This window comes from Haliotis rubra, unplaced genomic scaffold (genome assembly GCF_003918875.1).
Source record: "Haliotis rubra isolate DU_JTF1 unplaced genomic scaffold, ASM391887v1 Scf2032, whole genome shotgun sequence".
Classification (NCBI taxonomy): Eukaryota; Metazoa; Mollusca; class Gastropoda; order Lepetellida; family Haliotidae; genus Haliotis; species Haliotis rubra.
In genome coordinates, this window is record NW_025766040.1 from 17325 (window position 1) to 37529 (window position 20205).

The 20205-nt window shown below is 41.1% G+C and overlaps 1 protein-coding gene across 1 annotated transcript in view; it reads right to left on the reverse strand.

Annotated features, from left to right (window-relative positions):
* Positions 1-564: 564 nt before the first annotated feature.
* Positions 565-20205, reverse strand: part of LOC124275868 — a 34263-nt gene continuing 14622 nt past the window's right edge. The window contains exons 2-5 of the mRNA XM_046711550.1: positions 10239-10307; positions 6586-6635; positions 4466-4543; positions 565-948 (exon numbers count right to left, since the gene is read on the reverse strand). Coding sequence (XP_046567506.1) covers positions 565-948; positions 4466-4543; positions 6586-6635; positions 10239-10307 — 581 coding nt within the window. The remainder of the gene's footprint in view (positions 949-4465; positions 4544-6585; positions 6636-10238; positions 10308-20205) is intronic.

Here is a 20205-nt window from a genome sequence, read left to right on the forward strand (position 1 = left end):
TAGTTTTCTGTAATCAGTAAGTGTTTAGGGAACCAAGTGACAGAATCATGGCTAAAGGATGTCGTTTATTAGGCTGTTTTATTCACAGGAGTTTGGGTTTTTAACCATGTCTCCCTGCACAGGTACCCAAGGTAGAACCAATAACCATAAGGATTGTGCTCGCGGGAGAATGTTTGTATCTGAACTCTGGGTTTAACCTGCGAGGATGTCAGGTACATGGAATATATAACCTGCTGATCTGTATTCATCAAGCGTTGATTTAACAGCATCTTGACCATATTCATGTAGTCTTCCGTGTAGTTATGAAGCACTTCAGGTGTTCCTAAAAACATTGCGCCTCCAACCCACACCATATTGTTTTTGATAACATTTACGATTGTCGTCTGTTTGTTAAAGCGGGATACTGCACTATAGGCTACCTTCCGTTGATCCCATTCTTTGGGAATCTGGAGCTTGAAGGTCTTCTTGTCATCAGCAAGATCCCGGAAGAGTCCAATATCGAGCCAGCAGAAATATTTTGTTGGAAACAGCTCCTCCGCTAAGACTTTGTTGACCAATTCAAACTTAGCATGCATTGCACATGAGTAGTTCTCGTTGATTTGTGTTCGGGCGATGCCTTGGATAGTTAGGCTGCTTGTAGATACTACGGATCTCCTCAGCCAAAGAGAAGGACCATAGGTTGTGTCTGTCTATCAGGAACACTTTCGTCGTATTGCTGGGAAACTTGCGTCTCAGGTTCATGAAGAGATCGTACACATCCTTCGAATCGGTATATGCGACAAGGTTGTTTCTTATGTTGCCAAACACTTTCATCCAGTGCATATATTTGCCCGGCGTAAACGTGTTAGCACTACTTCCTTTGGCGAAGGAACCAATGTTGAAATAAGCTGTAACCACTGTGATTTCTGGTTGGATCAAAGAAGGATCGTCAATGCTTTGAGAGAGGATCTGCAAAAAAAAGTAATTCTGATGATTCACGAAGTAAACATTTTCAATATTTCAACAAATTAGCGACAATACTGTAACCCGTGCAAACCCGGAAAACCCTTCCATGTATCGATTACTGGCTAAATATATCACACACTGAAATCTTTAATTAAGAAACTGGACTACTACAAGGATAATTTTGGTTATGAATCGTATCCCAATAGTATTTCAAATTATGCGAACAAACAAGAATGTCATCCCATTCAATATGTATTGACACTAGTAGACATGATAGTGGTAGAATCCCACGGGAAGCAAGAAGATATAATGAAAAGTTGATGAAAATAATCTAGAATACGAATTCCATTTCCGCATTAAATGCCCAGCTTATTCCTATATAAAATCACGTTATATCAAGTCATATTGTTATAAACACTATTCAGTATATAATTTTGTACAGTTGAAAAATACTAAAAAAACATGTCTACTTATAAATAATTCCGGGTGAGAAACAACAGGTAAAGAATTATCTAGGTGTGAACCTCACCATCTTATAACTGAAAATTGTAAAATGTTTCCATGTATGACCAAAGGCGTTTGTGGCATGTGTCAATAACGTCTGTCTGTCTGTCTGTATAGTGAAAACTTCAGCTCTGAGGACGGTCGAAAGCATGTTACGTTATCTGTAGCTCGAGAAAGGTGGATTTGTCGGAAGAATATATTTTGTATAATTGTTGTGTGACGCTGCACTCAGCAATATTGCAGCCACTGGTCTCCGAATAATCGAGTCTGGACCAGACAATCCAGTGATCCACTCAAACAGGATGTATGATATCTATCTAAGGTGAGAGACATACAAGTCTGGGAGTCTTACCCGATCATGTAAGTCACCTCAAACGACACGTCTTGGATGCGGAAGTCCAGTTCTAACCAGGATTTTTATGCTGTTTCGTTTTTTTGTGTGCGTCTAGTTTTCTGTCATCATCATCGTCAACTAAGAACTTATATAGCGCAAGAATCCAGTCAGTATAACGCTAAAGAACTTTGAGAGGATGCATGTCACATGTATCAACAAGGTCCACTCGGCGTATGTATTTGAAAATGGTTTTAAAAGTGGCTAAGTTATTGACAAGTCACAGGTTTAATGGCAGATCATTTCAGAGTCGTGGAGCTGCTCTGGCGATCCCCACAGGCGGTGGTCCTTGCGTGTGGAACACACAGCATGCCTTGTCCCGTGGACTTGTGCTCCTGGAGGAGTTCCTGGAGATACACAGGGGCTAGGCCTGCCCTTGCCTTTAAGGTTAACAGGAGCACTTTATAAGTGATTCTGTCCGCATCTTCAACCATGTTTCGTTAACACTGGAGAAATGTGTCTGTCTTTTTTTGCCTTTGTCACAAGTCTAGCTGCACAATTTTGTACGCTTTCAATTGCTTTGGTAGTCCAATGCGAAGAGCATCACAGTAATCTAAATGGGACACAACGCAGCCCTGAACAAGATATGTTATGGTCTTTAGATTTATGTATCGACGTATTTGGGCAGTGTTTTGGATGTTAAAATATACATGTCTGCATACTTTGTTTACAAAGAACTCTGCCTTCATGGCTTTGCATTCATGGCTCAAATACAAATCGCAGATTTCGGGCTTCTTTGCTTGGTTCAATGATGCAAACTCCAATTTCAAAGGTGGGCAGAGCAAGTTTGCCTCTTGTTGACTTTGACGAGAGAATCAGCAGTTCCGTCTTCTCATTGTTGAGCTTGAGAACGTTCAGCGCCATTCAAACCTTGATGCCCTTGATACAGTTCATCAAACGACGATATGTATCCTCTACTGATGTTCTGTTGGAAGGCTTAAAGGCCAGATACAGCCGGGTATCGTCCGCGTAGAGATAGAACGAGAGATTATTTGCGCGAGCAAAGTCTCCGAGAGGTGATGTGCAGATAGTGAACAACACTGGTCCCAGTACAGAACCCTGTGGAACTCCATACTGAAGGCTTTCTCTGACATTTGCCCATTGATTCTCACTGAGAGTCTTTTTGCTGTCGTCGTTGTACTATGCCAACATAGGCGGATAATGTTCAGCCGCTAGAGGGCGCGAGAGTCGAGTTCATGCAACGTTGTATTATTTCGTTTGAACTTTATAATTCAATATTGTAATTTTAATACGTACTTGTTTTGGGAATAAATGATTTGGTAGCCTCCATGAGGGCTTATAGTTAGTATTTTTGAGAAAAATGCATTATGTATTTCTAGAGAAATTGCGTGACATTGTGCCTTATAATGTCACTTTGGGACATCCGCTGCCGAATCAAGGTACCCATGAAGATCCCAGTTAGAATTGACATTCAGCAACCCATGCTACGGGAGGTAAGGCTTACTGCCTCAGGTGATGCATGTCGTCGTATCTCAACTGCTTAGATCGATGATTATAAAGTTAATCACTGGATTGTCTGGTCCAGACCTGATTATTTGGAGAACCACGTCACAGTTGCTGAGTGTGCTAGTACAAGGAAACAGGTACACGTAGGGCGACAGAAAGAGTCGAATTACATAGGTTAGGGGTAAACATGGTGTCCCCATTATGATGGTCTGCAAACAATTGCCAATGATCACATGCCCATTGATCACTCTCCTCAGTCGGTTATCTATGCAATACCCAGTGGGGTCACGACTGTTTTAGGAGACGAAATGGCGCGAACACAGGCATAGAATTCACGGTACGCATGAATGGCCTTCTTTTATAAAAATCATTGAGAGATTCTGCGACAGTAAAGTGTTGAAGGGAACAATGTATGGTTATGTGGGTCATACTCAGGAACGAAGAAGACATGAACACGACGGTCTCAGCCTTCGAGTCATTACTGTACAAATATAACGTGTGAATGTGGCTTAACTGCAAGTTCCAGGACAATATCCATTAGCCCAAATTTTCGACATTAAACTATTTTCGTCGGTTTCGTCTGTAACAAAGTATAAATTGTACTTTAGAAAGTACCCGACAAAAGATTCGCCTCCCGTCCTTTAAAATTCCCGGAGCACATTGTACCCCTCGCACCAGAGCCTAAGGAACTAATCCAAAGATGGCGCATACAAGATGTGAAGGAGGATTGACCCAATCGACTCCATTCCTGTCTAATGATGCACATTCACTCCATGGAGAAATAATATATATGTATATTAGTTCCTATATATATTACATTTAGTCCCATATATATGTTGAATGCGAAATGCACAATATATTGAAAATAGAAGGGCTTTCATAAACTGGCACTTGCTTTAAACTGCACCGCTGTCTACTATTTGACGTGTGCGAAATACGCATTATGTCGAAAAAGCGCACGTAAAATCTCCAAATCCTCCTCCTCATCGCTAAAGTTTGCGCACAGATATTGAAAACCCCAATATCGCTGGGCTTACGCAAGGGAAAATGCGTATAGAGTCGGCAGCACATTGAGAGGAGCGTAGGAACAGTTAAGTTAAATTTCTTTTATTACATGCTTTACGTACTCCATTTGCCACTCACTCACTCACTACTTACTTTATGTGTACGCTCGTCTATGTTATATGTCACTTGCAAGGACTGCGTCTTCACTCTTCTGTCGGGACCTTGCCGAACCTGACACATAAAATAAAACATCAACAATTATCCTGCCCTCTTTGATATCCGTTGCTGGGCATGAGCAGCTGAGGACTGTCATCCATATTACAACGTTGCCACTGAAATATACATTCGTTACTGTCGTGAATACTATTGGATTCGAACACTCCAACCTCCATATATTTATGTCACATTACTTTGATGACATGATTTCAGAAAAAAATTCGGGAACTTCATTTTTCATTTACAATTGAAAAAAATGGGAGATATATCGGAGTCAGTCAATGTTGATAAGATAATAATGAATGTTTTGAGAGAGCATCACCACCTGCGCTTCCGCATGACGAATGTTTTTGTGTTTGTATTTTTTATTTATGTTTTATTTCCCAGCAGATGTTTACATGTACATAAGTATACGTAGATGTTAACATCTACACAGCTATGCATAGATACATAAGGTCTCCGATAGCATGTAAATCATAAACCATTTCTACATCACCCATTATTTCCCAGCAGATGTTTACATGTACATAAGTATGCGTACGGCTTGTTCAGCTTGACCTGAGCTACTCTACATATGCATGACCCAGGAGGTCAAATGGCACAAACGGCTGGTCGAGTTAACTTCATTAAATATTGGAGCAAAGAATTCTGTTAGTGTTGCGTTCGTGCGACCCATTCATACTTGGATTCGTTACAGCCCGAATCGGAAACATTAAACCATCTGTAGCTTCTTTTTTGAAGAAAGTTGGGACATTGCTGACGATTTGTCGATTCAAACGGCGGCCTTGTCTTGGTTGTTCGGACATGTTGACAATCAACTGACAAAGGTGCACCCCTTGACAATAATAGACCGAACCAGTTGTGACACGGTCACGCAATGCATTAGTATTCATATGATCAGGTCAAGCTGAACAAGCTGTAGATACATATTATTGTTCATATTGTATATCAACTACGACTAGTGCAGGTTTGACACATTACCCAAATACTTTCCAGCACAAGTCATATTTACATGTATTTAAGTATACGTAGATACATAATATTGTTCACATTGTATATCAATATCAGTGTATTTCCGTGCAGGTATGACTGCAGCCATTTTACATTACCCATTATTTCCTATCAGATGTTTACATGTTCACAAGTGTGCGTAGATACATAATGTTGTTTGTATTGCATATTAAATTCGGCCAATGCAGGTTTGACGGCATCTGGTAACATGCAAGGCATAAGCCATTTTCACATTACCCATTATTTCCCAACAGATGTTTACATAGACATAGGGATGCTTAGATACACAGTATTGTTCATGTTGAATATGAAAAACGTCTAGTGCAGGTTTGACTGTACTCATGACTAAAGTTGTTTGTACAGTAATCGCTCTTGATTGGTGATGATTGGTGTAGGACGTGATATTTGCATGTGTAGTACAAAAAAAAGACTAAAAAAAGAAATATAAACCAAAAAACACCGGCTAGAAACAAACACTAACAACTGTGTGATGTAAGATGATTGTCAAAATTAATGGTATACAGTGATTTATCGACCTTCTTTTAAACCGTCAAATAAAGAATGACACCCATGTACGTGTATAGGGCTACAACGTTGTGCACGTGCATCCCATGCGTTCTGCTTAGGGGTGGTGGTAAAGTGTAATGGTGGTGCTTTCATAAGATGTCTGTCTTTGAAAAAGTTGTTAAAGCTTATACTTTCTATCCAAGTTGAAATTTCAGATTCCCCGACATTTGTTTAAGAGTATATGTTTATTTTTTAAATAACAACCAGTGAAGTAATGGTTCGACAACACAGCCAGCTAGATCAGGCCATACGCAGGAACTTCGTATCCATAAAGTTGTAATCTTCGTTGTCTTGTATGAAACCGCTGAATGCAATGCAGTGTCCCGTAAACTGGTCAATAATTGATATCTGCACACTATAAACTTAAAATTGTAGTGAAAAGATCCTTTCTAAAATCATAAGAAATCTCATATTAAAGGGTTTTTCAATGGGCTTTACCGTGTTTGACGATTTAGTGTATTATGAAATTAAAGGTGTACCTTTGGTGTATGAAGCATCTCCCAGCTGATTGTCAACTTGAAATACGATGCTGTAAAAGGAGAATTTGGTTCATATCATGTAAAAATAAAATCACCAAAACCCTCCACATAAAGTTGGCATCGCAGAGTGCACGCTACTTTTTTATAATCTACTAATGGAAACGAATAAGGAACACATTAATGTATAAGTATTCCTTTATTCTTTTTCAGGTTTCTTCACAAGGTATGTATTGCACTGTGAGTGAAATTCTGAAATGATTACATGAACACGGGTACCGTCATGTGTTCCCAGTAACTCGTATGCTTCTCTCGAATACGGCCTGATGCACGCCGTACATCAGACCGTATTACCCGAGGGAGAAGCTTACAACGTATTTATCTTACCTCCATGTTAAATGTACAAAATGTCATTTTATTTTATTGTGAAGATCCATAAGCTCGCTACCGACTAAATGACACGCAAAACAAAATGGCGTTTGCCTCTCGACTGGATTTTAACCCCTGTGAAACATATTGTGAAAAGCTAAAACTGCTCTGAAAATGATTATATTATGTTTAAGTTGAGCGTGCAAACGATTCAATGTATAAAATATATTGAGAGGCGTTAAAACGCATATTGGACTTTCTACTCTAAGTCCGTTTTAGAGATGTTGCTGTTTCCAAACTACAATATGGTGAAAACATATGGTTAAGAAATGCACAGCTCTGATGTTTAGGTTCAAATCCCACGTTTTCAAATGACAGGGACGTGACATCCCAAACGCACCCAAGAGCATGTGCGATGACAATGCAGTTGGATGAACAGAAAACCATGGTGCACGTGCAATGTGCACTCTCAGCTCCCCATAAAAGCACAGGTTGAGAAATGGCTTCCATTCACATTCACGATGCCACGGTTGACCAACGCCCAAAGGAACCAAGCAATTGGAATGCTGCATGCTGGCCAAACACAGAGAGGTGTTGCTAATCACTTCCACGTCCACCAGACGACCATTTCGAGGCTACAGCAACGTCATAGGGCAACAGGAAGTGTCCAAGACCATCCACGTCAGGGGGCCTCGTGTGACGTCACAAAGGCAAGATCGGTACATCGTCGTTAGTCATTTTCGGAATCGCTTCAGGTCTGCACGAGAGACTGCAAATGCCACGATAGGAACTAGAGGACGTTCCATCAGTGACCGGACAGTACCCCGTCGCCTTGCTGCACGTCACATCCGATGTCGTCGACCCTATCGTGGACAGATCCTCACATGCACATCGCCTAAATCGTCAACGGTGGGCAGATGCTGGGGGCTATCTTGGTGCCAGACAGTGGCGAGATGTCATCTTCACAGATGAATCACGTTTCAACGTCAGTTTCCCTGATGGTCGGCTACGTGTCTTTCGCCGTAATCATGAACGTTTTGCTCAACCTTGTGTCATTGGAGCGTGATCGCTTTGGTGGTGATGGAGTTATGGTATGGGGGAAATTAACGTCAACGCCCGCTCTGACTTTGATTGTTCTTAAAGGGAACCTCAACGCCCATTGACAACGTGTTGTTGCAACCAGGGCTTCTGCCATTGATGGGTCGACACGGACGACATCGCCTCGTGTTCCAACACGACGATGCCAGGCCACATACGGCTAGGATAACACAGGACTTTTGCATCAGAACAATGTGGATGTCTAGAACTGGCCCCTCGCGATCACCTGATTTTAATCCGACCGAGCATTGTGGGATGAACTTGGGTGCCGTGTGAGACGTCAGTTGAATCCTCCCCAAACTGTAGCTGAGTTGACACAAGCTTTGCAGCTTCACCTGGAGAGCCGTTTCACAAGCTTTGATTAGGAGATCGTGTTTGTCAATGCCTGGCCGACTCCGGGCTTGCATGGCTGCTTAAGGAGGACACACACGGTATTGAAATGTGTCATCTGACAGTTGTGTGTTCGCATATCACTTGTTTTGAAGATGCTCGCAAAAACATTGTTGCATCCGTAATCCTCTGTAAACACTGCAGTATAGTTTACAAGTCATCACAATGCCTTTTTCTGTACAGCCATATGTCATTTTGGACATATGAGAAATATATCTGACATTTCTTCCTCATATGCGTTCTTATTGCCCCTCAGTATAGTTTTTAAATAAAGCAGTGAAAGTCGGTAAGATAAATGTATATAGTGAACTCAAAACAGCTAGTCGGACGGTTGTCGAACTCCGTATTCTACATGCGTCATATTATGACGTCGTACGATAGTTAGCGATACAGTTTGGCGGTTTCTCGTGGCAGCGGGTAATATTTTTTCCAGTTGTCACCCTCCGTGGAGGGGTGACATAGAAATTTGTTAAAGCGTCATTGACCAATGAAATTTAAGTATTTTACATAAAGGTAAGAAATGATAAAAGTAGTGCACCTGTGTGATTCCGACTTTATGTGGAACATGTGAACACAGCAAAATAGTAATGATAAATGTACCCGCTTTGGGGAAAAACCGTCACAAACATATGCAAGGAAAATCGCTTTTGCAATATTCAAGCAATATCACGCTGAGGATCCTCGCCTATCAACGGGTATTCATGGGTATACAGAGAATTGTCAATGCTATCTCGGCGGCGGACACCAGAAATTGGCTTCATACGTTGTACCCATGTGGGGAATCGAACTCGTGTGTTTCGGCTTAATATTCAACGCTTTTTAGCTCCAGGCTACCCCACCGACCCTCACCGGAATGAAACTTGAACATGTGGTACAACTCAAAAGGGGAACTGCATCACACTTGTTTTCAAATTTTGAAATGTTTTGCACATGTCCTCCACAATATGTTCTGAAAACTTTACCATGTATCACTTGCTTGACAACGACATTAGAATCTATGTCGAAACGTTGCCTTTCACAGAATAAAACAAGTTGTATATCCACAAAAATTGTCATCATTCTTCATCAACTCAACTTCTAAAATGCCCATCAAAGAAATAACTAGAATAACACACATAAAGATATAAAACTAGCATGTGACCCTCAAAATATTTGAATCTTACAGAAAATATAATACAGAAATCGGCTACAGATTGCCATCAGCTGAAAGTTGATCACCATACTTGAGAGACCATGGGGACAGTACGTCTTCTACCTGCATGGACTCTGGATGCACAGCTTCTCAATATTGGCTGGCTACTTTCCCCGATCGTCATGACCCATACTATAGAGTGTTTGTTTCTATGTTGTTTAACGCCGCACTCAGCAATATTCCAGTTATCGAGTCTGACCAGACAATCCAGTGATAAACATTATGACCATCGATCTACGCTATTGATATGTGTCAGCCAAGTCAGTGAATCTGACCATACAATCCCGTTAGCCGCCTCTTACGACAAACATGGGTGAAGACCAATTCTAACCCGGATCTTCACCGGTCGACAATTGTTCGACAACAGTGGTTGATACAATTCTCTTTGAATGGCATGGACTAACGTACCCTCTCAGGAGCTGGAGGCCTGAACAGGTAGGATGATTATATTAATATGAATAAATGTGACACTTTTCTCATTCCCCGTGAAAGATGTGAATAGTCATTGGAATTGCCATTTGTATTAAATTGATTTATAAATTAAAGTAATTTGAAATATTGGCAATATCATTGTAAATGATAGTTATTACACTTGATGGATACTTACAGAAGGCAGTGTACCTGATGAACGAGATCAGAGTTAGAAACACCGCAAAAAATGTTCGCTTGGACATCGCTGTAAAAAATGTGAAAAATACACGTAATAAATACTTGACATGTACACATTATGTATCTCCAGGGCTCCAAGATTTAGGTGAAACCAGTGGTTGAAGCGTTCCCTCGACAGCAATAAATGTCAAGACACAATGAGTAATTCATTGAATCAAGGGTTATCATAAATATCAATGTGTGCAGCTGGGATGCGGTTACAAGCATTCACCAAACAAACCAACCAGACAACCCGATTCCGAAATTGATAAGCGTAAGTTACTTCCTTCCTGTTCTAGTCCGGTTCTTCATATTGTGTGAGTGAATGCGTGAGTGCGTGAGTGAGTGCGTGAGTGCATGAGTGAGTGAAACATTAAAGTCACATCGGTAGTATTTCAGCGATATCGTGACTATGAGAGTTCCACATTAACATAAACTTAGTCGATATCACCATCTGTCAATGAAGGACACTAAAATAGCTATATTGTCACAGATGAACATTTAAAACTAGCATGTAATCACAAAAATATATCACTACAGAGAACAGTATAGCAATGGGCTATAGATCGCCAGTCACTGAAGGTAGTGTCCCGGGCTGGTTAAAGGTTTTGGGATCTCTGTCTCTTCAAACACAGAAGTCCATCAGTGGATCCACAACACTTTATTCTTCTTTGGGTGGCATTTTAGAAGTTGGGAAGTACAATATCGAACAAACTTTATGGATAACAACTTCTTTTATTCGTGAGTGCGACGTGGGTAAAAAGAGTAAATGTATAGCATGTTGGGGCTTAATTTGTAATGGTGCAGTTAAGCTGTACCAATTAGGAATAGGGGACTTAATAAAGAAAGAAAAACGGGTTTGTAACGGGGGTGGGGTGGGGTGGGGAGTGGGTGTTTGGGGTGGGCGGAGGTGACGATGAAGCAAAGGCCGTAGCAGTGGTTTGAAAGGCTGTGGGTGAGCTGACTAGGTGGGGAGGCCGTGAAACAGGTTTGGTAGGCTTATGTTGGTAATAAAGTAATAGTATGGATAAATGAGGTTTTGAAGCCTGGTCTAAATATATAAGCTTATTGAGAGGTAGTGTAGTGGTGATTGTTTGGGAGGTTCTAAATTTTATTGATTAGGTTGGAGTTTTGTAGGAAGGTGGCTATGGCGTGGAAGATAGTTGACGGGTTGAGGGGATTAAAAAGTAGATGTATATTATTGTGGTATTTAGAAGATATACTGCTGTGTGGTTGTGTGATGTTTGTTTGTTGCAGGTGGCAGTGTGTAAATATATGTTCAATTGTTCCTGGTTGTTTGCATTGTGTACATAGTCCATCTGGGTGTCTATTTTGTTTGAATAACGCGTGGTTTAAGTTTGTTATGCCCAGTGATTTGTCTAGTGATGAGTGTGTCCATGTGTTTATTGTTTGAGTAGGTGAGGTTTTGGTGATAGGTTTGGTTATGATGGCTTTGACCCAAGTGGATTTGTTTGTATTGAGGTTGTGTTGGTAGTTTTGGTTTATTATGTGAGATTTGATGAGTTGTTTGATTTCAGTTTTGGATGTGTGGAATTGTATGGCTGGAGAGTTTTGTGTAGTGGCTGGTCTGGCTGCTATGTCTGCTGTATTATTTCCCCTTGGTTGTGAGTGTAGGCTGGTATCGACATTAAGGTTATGTTTTTATTTAATTGATGTAATGAGTGAATCTGTATAACTATGTTGTGTATTAGGTCGTTACGTGATTTTGAGTGCTTATGTTGGAGTTGTTTGACGGCGCTGAGGGAATCTGTGAGTATTAAGATGTTGGTGTGGGGCATAGTGGGGATGAGGTGTAGTGCAGTTAGGATTGCTGTTAATTCTGCTGTGTTAATATTTGTGTGGTTTGTATAGTGGAGGTTTGTTGTTAAGGGGGTGTTGGTTGTACATGGATGCCTATGCCTGTGCGTTTGTTTGTACCGATTGAAGCGTCTGTATATATTTGGGTGTGGTTGGGGTAATTTAGGTTGATGTGGGTTTGGATGAGGTTTGTTTTGGTTTGAGTGTCAGTGATTTTAGGAGATTTTGGAGTGTTTCTACTAGGGTAGTATCTGTAGAGGGTGGAAGTTTGTCATGAATGTAGCTTGTTATGGGAGGTGTGTGCTGGATGGTGTTTAGGTGTTGTGAGTGTAGCAGACGGATGAGGTGAGTGAGTAGGGGGACTTTGTTTGCGTTGTTTTTAAGTTTTTAAAGTGGATTTTTTTTAGTGTTGGTGTATTTAGTTGAGATAAGTTTGTATATTGGGTTGTGTGGGGCCCCAGCCCAGTAATTGGGTGCGGTTTGGTTTATTCGTGTTTTGAGTGAAGGGATGCCTGTGAGCAGGAGAAGAGTGTTGTGGGAGGTGCCAGTCCTAGTGCCTAGGCCTTGCGTAAGGGCTTTTGTACTGGATGGAATTAAGTTTTTGTAGGTTGGATGGGGAGATGGAGTGGGGACCGGAGCAGCATAGTCCAGTCTAGACTGTATAAGAGTTTTGTATATGTTGAAAAGTGTTTGTTTGTCGGCTCCCCAGTTTGTACCACTGATAGCTCGCACGAGATTTAAGTCTTTTGACATGAGTTGACCAGATTATTAATGTGGGTGTCCATGTCATGTGTTGGTCAAAAGTTACACCTAGAAATTTTGGCCTCTTTTCAAACTTGATTTCCTGGTTAGTAAGATGGAGTTTAGGTGTATAATTTTGCATTCGTTGCTTTTTGAATAAGATGCCCACGGTCTTTTAACGTTAATGTGGAACCCCTTTTATGGGCCCAGTTTTGGATGTGATTAAGCATTCTTTGAGTTTTGATTGTGGCTTGGTTTCCTGAAGTGGATGATGTCCAAAAAGAAATGTCATCAGCGAATTTTGCAGTAGAAATTTTCTGGCCACTTGTCCGGGAATATGTTGTAAATCATGAACTTGAATAGTGTTGGGGTAATTATGCTCCCCGAGAGGGGTTCCATTTTCTAGTGGAAAAGGATCCGAGATAGTGTTGTGAGATTTGACGAATATTTGTCTATTTTTGAGGAATGCCTGTATGAAACTTAAAAATACGCCCATGTATGGCATTTTCCTGTAGTTTTGGATATGGCCGTTGTGCCAGATCATGTCGAAAGCTTTGCTAAAGTCGATAAACATGGCCAGCGTGTATTGTTTTGTGCTTGGGCTACCTTTTATATCGTGTTCCAAATGTAAAATGTGATCTAGAGTTTGCCTTTTTGGAGTGAAGCCACTCTGGTCCTGTTTAATTAAGTTACGGGTTTGATTTGATGTTTTAGTCTATCATTTACTATAGACTCAAGTGTTTTACATAAATGTTAAGTGAGTGAAATAGGTCGAAATGAATCTGGGGAGTTGATGGGTTTCCCTGGCTTAAGGATTGGCACCACCTTAGCTGTTTTTCCAAGAAGATGGAATGTTTCCTGTGGTCCAGATTTGGTTAAATAGTGTAAGTGTTAAGTTGAGCATGTTTGGTGGAAGTTTGTTGAGTATGGTGTATGTGATGTTGTCTGGACAAGGGACTGAGGCTGTTTTTATGTTTAATAGCTGCCTTGAGTTCGTGTATATTTATATTTTGTTTATGGGTAGATGAGTGGGGTGGTTCAGGTGAGTAGGGTGGATGGTTTTTAATGATGTTTTGGAAGTTTGCTGTGTAGTTGGTGGAGCTACTAGTGTTCGAAAAAATGGGCAGCAACTGTATTAGCTTTTTCTGTATTTGTGGGGAGGTTCGGAAGGTTTGGTTGAATTATAGATTTGGAATTTCCCTGAATAGCTTTAATTCTTTCCATATTTTCCTGGAGTTGTGTTGGTTTAGCCTCAGGGTTGAGTAAAAATTTTCTCCGGTGTTCCTTTTTGCTGCATTGATTAGTTGTTTAGTGTCGTTTCTGAGTTTTCTTGGCCAAATATAATTTTGATTTGTTAAGGGCCTTTTCGTGCCTTTCTGTCATTGATAATTTCTGGGCTCCAACATGGAACTGTTTTTCTGTGCTTGGGTGGTCCGAGAAGTGGGTATGCATGTATTTCTTATGTCAATAAAGGTGTTGGTGAGCTGTGTGTTAAAGGTTTCTGTATCGGTGTTAATAATGTTGGATGGGTCTATTTGTTTGCATAGTTTAATGAATTTATTCCAGTCTGCTTTGTGTAAATTGTATTTGATTTCTGTGTTGGAGGTGTGGGGTAGTATTAGGGGTTTGTTTGTGCTATTGATGCAAGTAATGTAGATATGGTGATTTTGATGGGGCAGTTATCACTGCCCCAGGCGTCTGAGTGTACCTGTCATAGGCAAGATTTTGAAAATGTAGGGGTGATGATAGTTAAGTCGATTGCTGTAGGTGATTGGACGTGGGAAAGAGGGTATCTGGTACGTTGGTTATCGTTTAGTGTAATGAGGTTTTGGTCGTCTAGACAGTTAGATAGGAGTAAGCCGTTGTTGTCAGTCTAGGGTTTTGTGCCCCATAATGGATGGTGAGAGTTTACGTCTCCAAGGATAAAGGTCTTGGGCGTTAAGAATTTTGCTACGCTGTCTAAATCTTGGGGTATAAGATTAATGGAGGGTCTTCTGTAGATATTTATAAATGTTAATAATTTATTATTTATTGTTGTTTTTACAGCCAGGACTTCTAGATTAGTGGTTGGAATATCAATTTCTGAATAATTTTGGTTTGTTTGATTGGCCGAGGTCTGTCTTTCCTGATATAATTGTAGCATGGGATTTGAAAGGCGAATTTTGGGGATAATTTTGTCTCTTGTAGGAAGATTATTTGGGGCGAAATTTTGTTTTGGGCGGTAAGTGCCTTAAGCTCATGTCCGTTTGCTCGAAGGCCGTTACAGTTCCATTGCATCAGAGCCATGACTGCAGTAATTTGGAAGAGAATTTTATAAAAAGCCATGGGTGGGGCAGAAATTTTGATTGAGCGGTTTAGTTGCTACAGTAGCTTTAGTGGGGACTTGTTTAAGAGAGGGATTTTACTGCGATGATGAGGCTGGCTAGACTTTTGTGATATATTTTGTTTTGCAGGTGCAATGTTGTGTAGTTTTTGGCTGTTGGGTTTTGCATGAGTATTGCTGCTGTGATGAATTCTATGATGAGGCTGAGGTTGTGGTTGATTTTTGTGGGGTGAGTGTAAGGGGTTTATTTGAGGGTAGGTGTAGCGGGATTTTTAGGTTTGAGTGAGCGGGGTCTTGGTGATGCAGTGAATGAGAGGAGGGTTGGAGGACGCAGGAGGGAGTGGTTGGTTGGGGGTTTGGGGGTGGGGGGCGCAGTTTTGGAGCAGGGTTGTTTGGGTGGATTGGGTGGGGGTGGGGTTAGGGGGCTGGAAGTAGTGTTTTTATTGTGTTGGGAATTTAAGGGGTTGGTATTTGGGATTGGACTGGGACTTGGGCCTGGTTGGTTTGGGGGCGGGTGGATTAGGGTGTTAGGGGTGGCTTTGTTGGTTGGGGAGGGAGGGGGTTGGGAGTGAGGTAGGGATTGAGGTTGGAAGATTTATGGGATTTGGCGGGGCGAGTGTGGGTGGTAGGAGGGGGTGGAGGTGTTGGAGGAGGACTGACTGACTGACTGAGTTTAGTTTTACGCCGCTTTTAGCAATATTCCAGCAATATCACGGCGGGGACACCAGGAATTGGGCTTTAACACATTGTGCCCATGTGGGGAATTGAACCCGAGTCTTCGGCGTAACGAGCCAATGCTTTAACCACTAGGCTACCCCCACCGCCCCTTGGAGGAGGAAGAGATGTTTGAGGGGTAGAGGATGATAGCGAGAGGAGAGAGCAATTTGTTCTATGGTTGTAGGTTGCTGGTTTGGGCAGGTCAGTGTGTTTGAGGTGCTTGTTTAGTTTAAGTATTTGTCTCTGCTTTATGGGGCATGTATTTTGGTTTGCTGAGTGTCCATGTATTTCACAGCGTATGCAGTAAGTGGCGAGTGTACATTCTGTTATGTCGTGCATGACTGACCCACACCTTGGGCATAATGAGCGATTTCTGCAGTTTTCTGTAGTGTGGTTATATTGGAAACAGTTTTTGCATTTTGTGGGTTTTTGCGTAGTTGGTGTACTTTGTAGTAGAGTGCCCGAAATGTGATGAACTAAGGTAATGTAGTGGATTGGAATTTGAGAAAGGTGATTTGGGTGTTTGGTTTATTGCGGATGGCTGCTTTGGTATTCCAGTTTTTTTATGGGGCAAGAGCCGGAGTGCCGGGGTGGCTAGGCGCCCTGCCGAGACTTTGATTTCATTGTCCTTTGCTTTATAGTATGAAAAATGGCGACGTCAGGGTCGGTTGATTGTTTTGTTCCCTCGATGCTGCGGCTTGCTTAACAGCGACCAGCTCCACGGGAACGAGGGAACTAAACAACAAACTGACCTCCTGGTGTCGCCATTGTTCGCCTAGCCTTTGCCCTCTGCCCCAAAAAACAAAAATATCACATGCAAATACATCAACTTCTGCGGCAGAGGGTTTAAGGTCACATTCCCAGACGAACCATCACTTATAAGTACACTCAGCTGGGGCCTGGGGATATTTATTTCAACCAAACTTAACAATTCAGAAATTGATATTCCAACCACTAATCTAGAAGTCCTGGCTATAAAAACAACAATAAATAATGAATTATTTTCATTTATAAATATCTACAGAAGACCCTCCATTAAACTTATACCCCAAGATTTAGACAGCATAGCAAAATTCCTTAACACCTTTATCCTTGGAGACGTAAACTCTCACCACCCATTATGGGGCACAAAACCCTATACTGACAACAATGGCTTCCTCCTATCTAACTGGCTAGACGACCAAAACCGCATCACACTAAACGATAACCAACGTACCAGATACCCCTCTTTCCCACGTCCAATCACCTACAGCAATCGACTTAACTATCACCACCCCTACATTTTCAACATCTTGCCTATGACAGGTACATCTCAGACGCCTGGGGCAGTGACCACTGCCCCATCAAAATCCACCATATCTACATTACTTGCACCAGAACCACAAAGAAATCCTAATACTATCCCCACCCCAGCACAGAAATCAAATACAATGTACACAAAGCAGACTGGAATAAATTCACTAAACTATGCAAACAAGTAGACCCATCCAACATTATTAACACACTGATACAGAGACCTTTAACACACAGCTTACCAACACCATCATTGATATAACAAATACATGCATACCCTCTCTCGGACCACCCAAGCACAGAAAAACAGTCCCATGGTGGAGCCCAGAAATTATCAATGCCAGAAAGGCACGAAAAAGGCCCTCAATAAATCAAAATTACATTTGGCCAAAACTCAGAAACAACACAAAAACAATTAATCAAGGCAGCAAAAAAAGGAACACTGGAAAAAATTTTGCTCAACCCTCAAACCAACACAACTCCAGGAAAATATGGAAAAAATTTAAAGTTTTCAAGGGAAAGTCTATAATTCAACCAAACCTTCCGAACCTCCCCACAAATAGAGAAAAGTTAATACAGTTGCTGCCCACTTTTCGAACACTAGTAGCTCCACCAACTACACAGCAAACTTCCAAAACATCATTAAAACCATCCACCCTACTCACCTGAACCACCCCACTCACATCTACCCATAAACAAAAATATAAATATACACGAACTCAAGGCAGCTATTAAACATAAAAAAACAGCCTCAGCTCCTGGTCCAGATAACATCACATACACCATACTCAACAAACTACCACCAAACATGCTCACACATAACACTTGCACTATTTAACCAAATCTGACCACAGGAAACATACCATCTTCTTGGAAAACAGCTAAGGTGGTGCCAATCCTAAAGCCAGGGAAACCCATCAACTCCCCAGATTCATTTCGACCTATTTCACTCACTTCACATTTATGTAAAACACTTGAGTCTATAGTTAATAAAAGACTAAAACATCAAATCCAAACCCGTAACTTAATTAAACAGGACCAGAGTGGCTTCACTCCAAATAGGCAAACTTTAGATCACATTTTACATTTGGAACACGATAAAAAGGTATCCCAAGCACAAAACAATACACGCTGGCCATTTTATCGACTTTAGCAAAGCTTTCTGACATGATCTGGCACAACGGCCTTTTCCTTAAAACTACAGGGAAATGCCATACACGGGCGTATTTTAAATTTCATACAGGTATTCCGCAAAAATAGACAAACATTCTGTCAAATCTAACAACACTATCTCGGATCCTTTCCACTAGAAAATGGAACCCCCAGGAGAGCATAATCATCTCTAACACTATTCAACTTCAAGGATTAACGACATATTTCAGGACAAGTGGCCAGAAATTTCTACTGCAAAAATTCGCTGATGACATTTCTTTGGACATCATCCACCTTAGGAAACCAAGACACTATCAAAAAGTCAAAGAATGCTTAATCACATCCAAAACTGGACCCATCAATGGGGGTTCCACATTAACGTTAAAAGACTGTGGGCATCTTTATTCAAAAGCAAAGAATGCAAAACTATACACCTAAACTCCATCTTACTAACCAGGAAATCAAGTTCGAAAAAGAGGCAAAATTCTAGGTGTAACTTTTGACTCAACATATGACATGGACATACCCCACATTAATACTTCTGGTCAACTCATGTCAAACAGATTTAAATCTCATGCGAGCTATCAGTGGTACAAACTGGGGAGCAGACAAACACTTATAAACATATGCAAAACTCTTATATAGTCTAGACTGGACTACGCTGCTCTGGTCCTACAAAAACCTTAATTCCATACTGTACAGTTCTTGGGCAAGCCCTAGGCACTTAGGACTTGCACCTCCCACAACACCCTTCTGCTACTCACAGGCATCCCTTCAATCAAAAAACACGAATAAACCAAACTGCACTTCAATTACTGGCTGGGGCCCAACACAACCCAATATACAAACTTATCTCAACTAAATACACCCAACACTAAAAACTCCAATTATTAAAAAAAAAACTTAAAAAACAACCCAAACAAAGCCCCCACTACTCACTCACCTCAACAGTCTGCTACACTCACAACACCTAAACACCATCCAGCACACACCTCCCATAACAAGCTACATTCATGACAAACCTCCACCTCTACAGTAGATACTCACACCTAGTAGTAGAAACTCTCCAAATCTCCTAAAATCACTGTCACTCAAACCAAAACAAACCCCATCCAAACCCACATCAACCTAAAATTATCCCAGCCACACCTAAAAATATATATACAGACGCGTCAATCGGTACAAACAAACGCACAGGCATAGGCATCCATGTACAAGAACACTTCCTTAACAACAAACCTCCACTATACAAACCACACAAACATTAACACAGCAGAATTTACACAGCAATCCTTACTGCACTACACCTCATCCCCACTATGCCCCCCACACCAACATCTTAATACTCACAGATTCCCTCAGCGCCGTCAAACAACTCCAACATAAGCACTCAAAATCACGTAACGACCTAATACACACAACATAATTATACAGATTCACTCATTTCAACAATTAAATAAAAAACATAACATTAATGTGGATACCAGCTCACACTCACAAACCAAGGTAATAATACAGCAGACATAGCAGCCAAACTAGCCACTACAGAAAACCTCCAGCCATACAATCTCCACACATCTAAAACTGAAATCAAAAACAACTCATCAAATCTCAAATAATAAACCAAAACTACCAACACAACCTCAATACAAACAAATCCACCTAAGCTAAAGCCATCATAACCAAACCTATCACCAAACCTCACCTACTCAAACAACAAAACACATGGACACACTCATCACTCTAGACTAATCACAGGCATAACAAACTTAAACCACGCATTATTCAAACAAAATAGAGACCCAGATGGACTATGTACACAATGCAAAACAACCAGAAACAATTGAACATATATTTTACACACCGTCACCTGCAACAAACA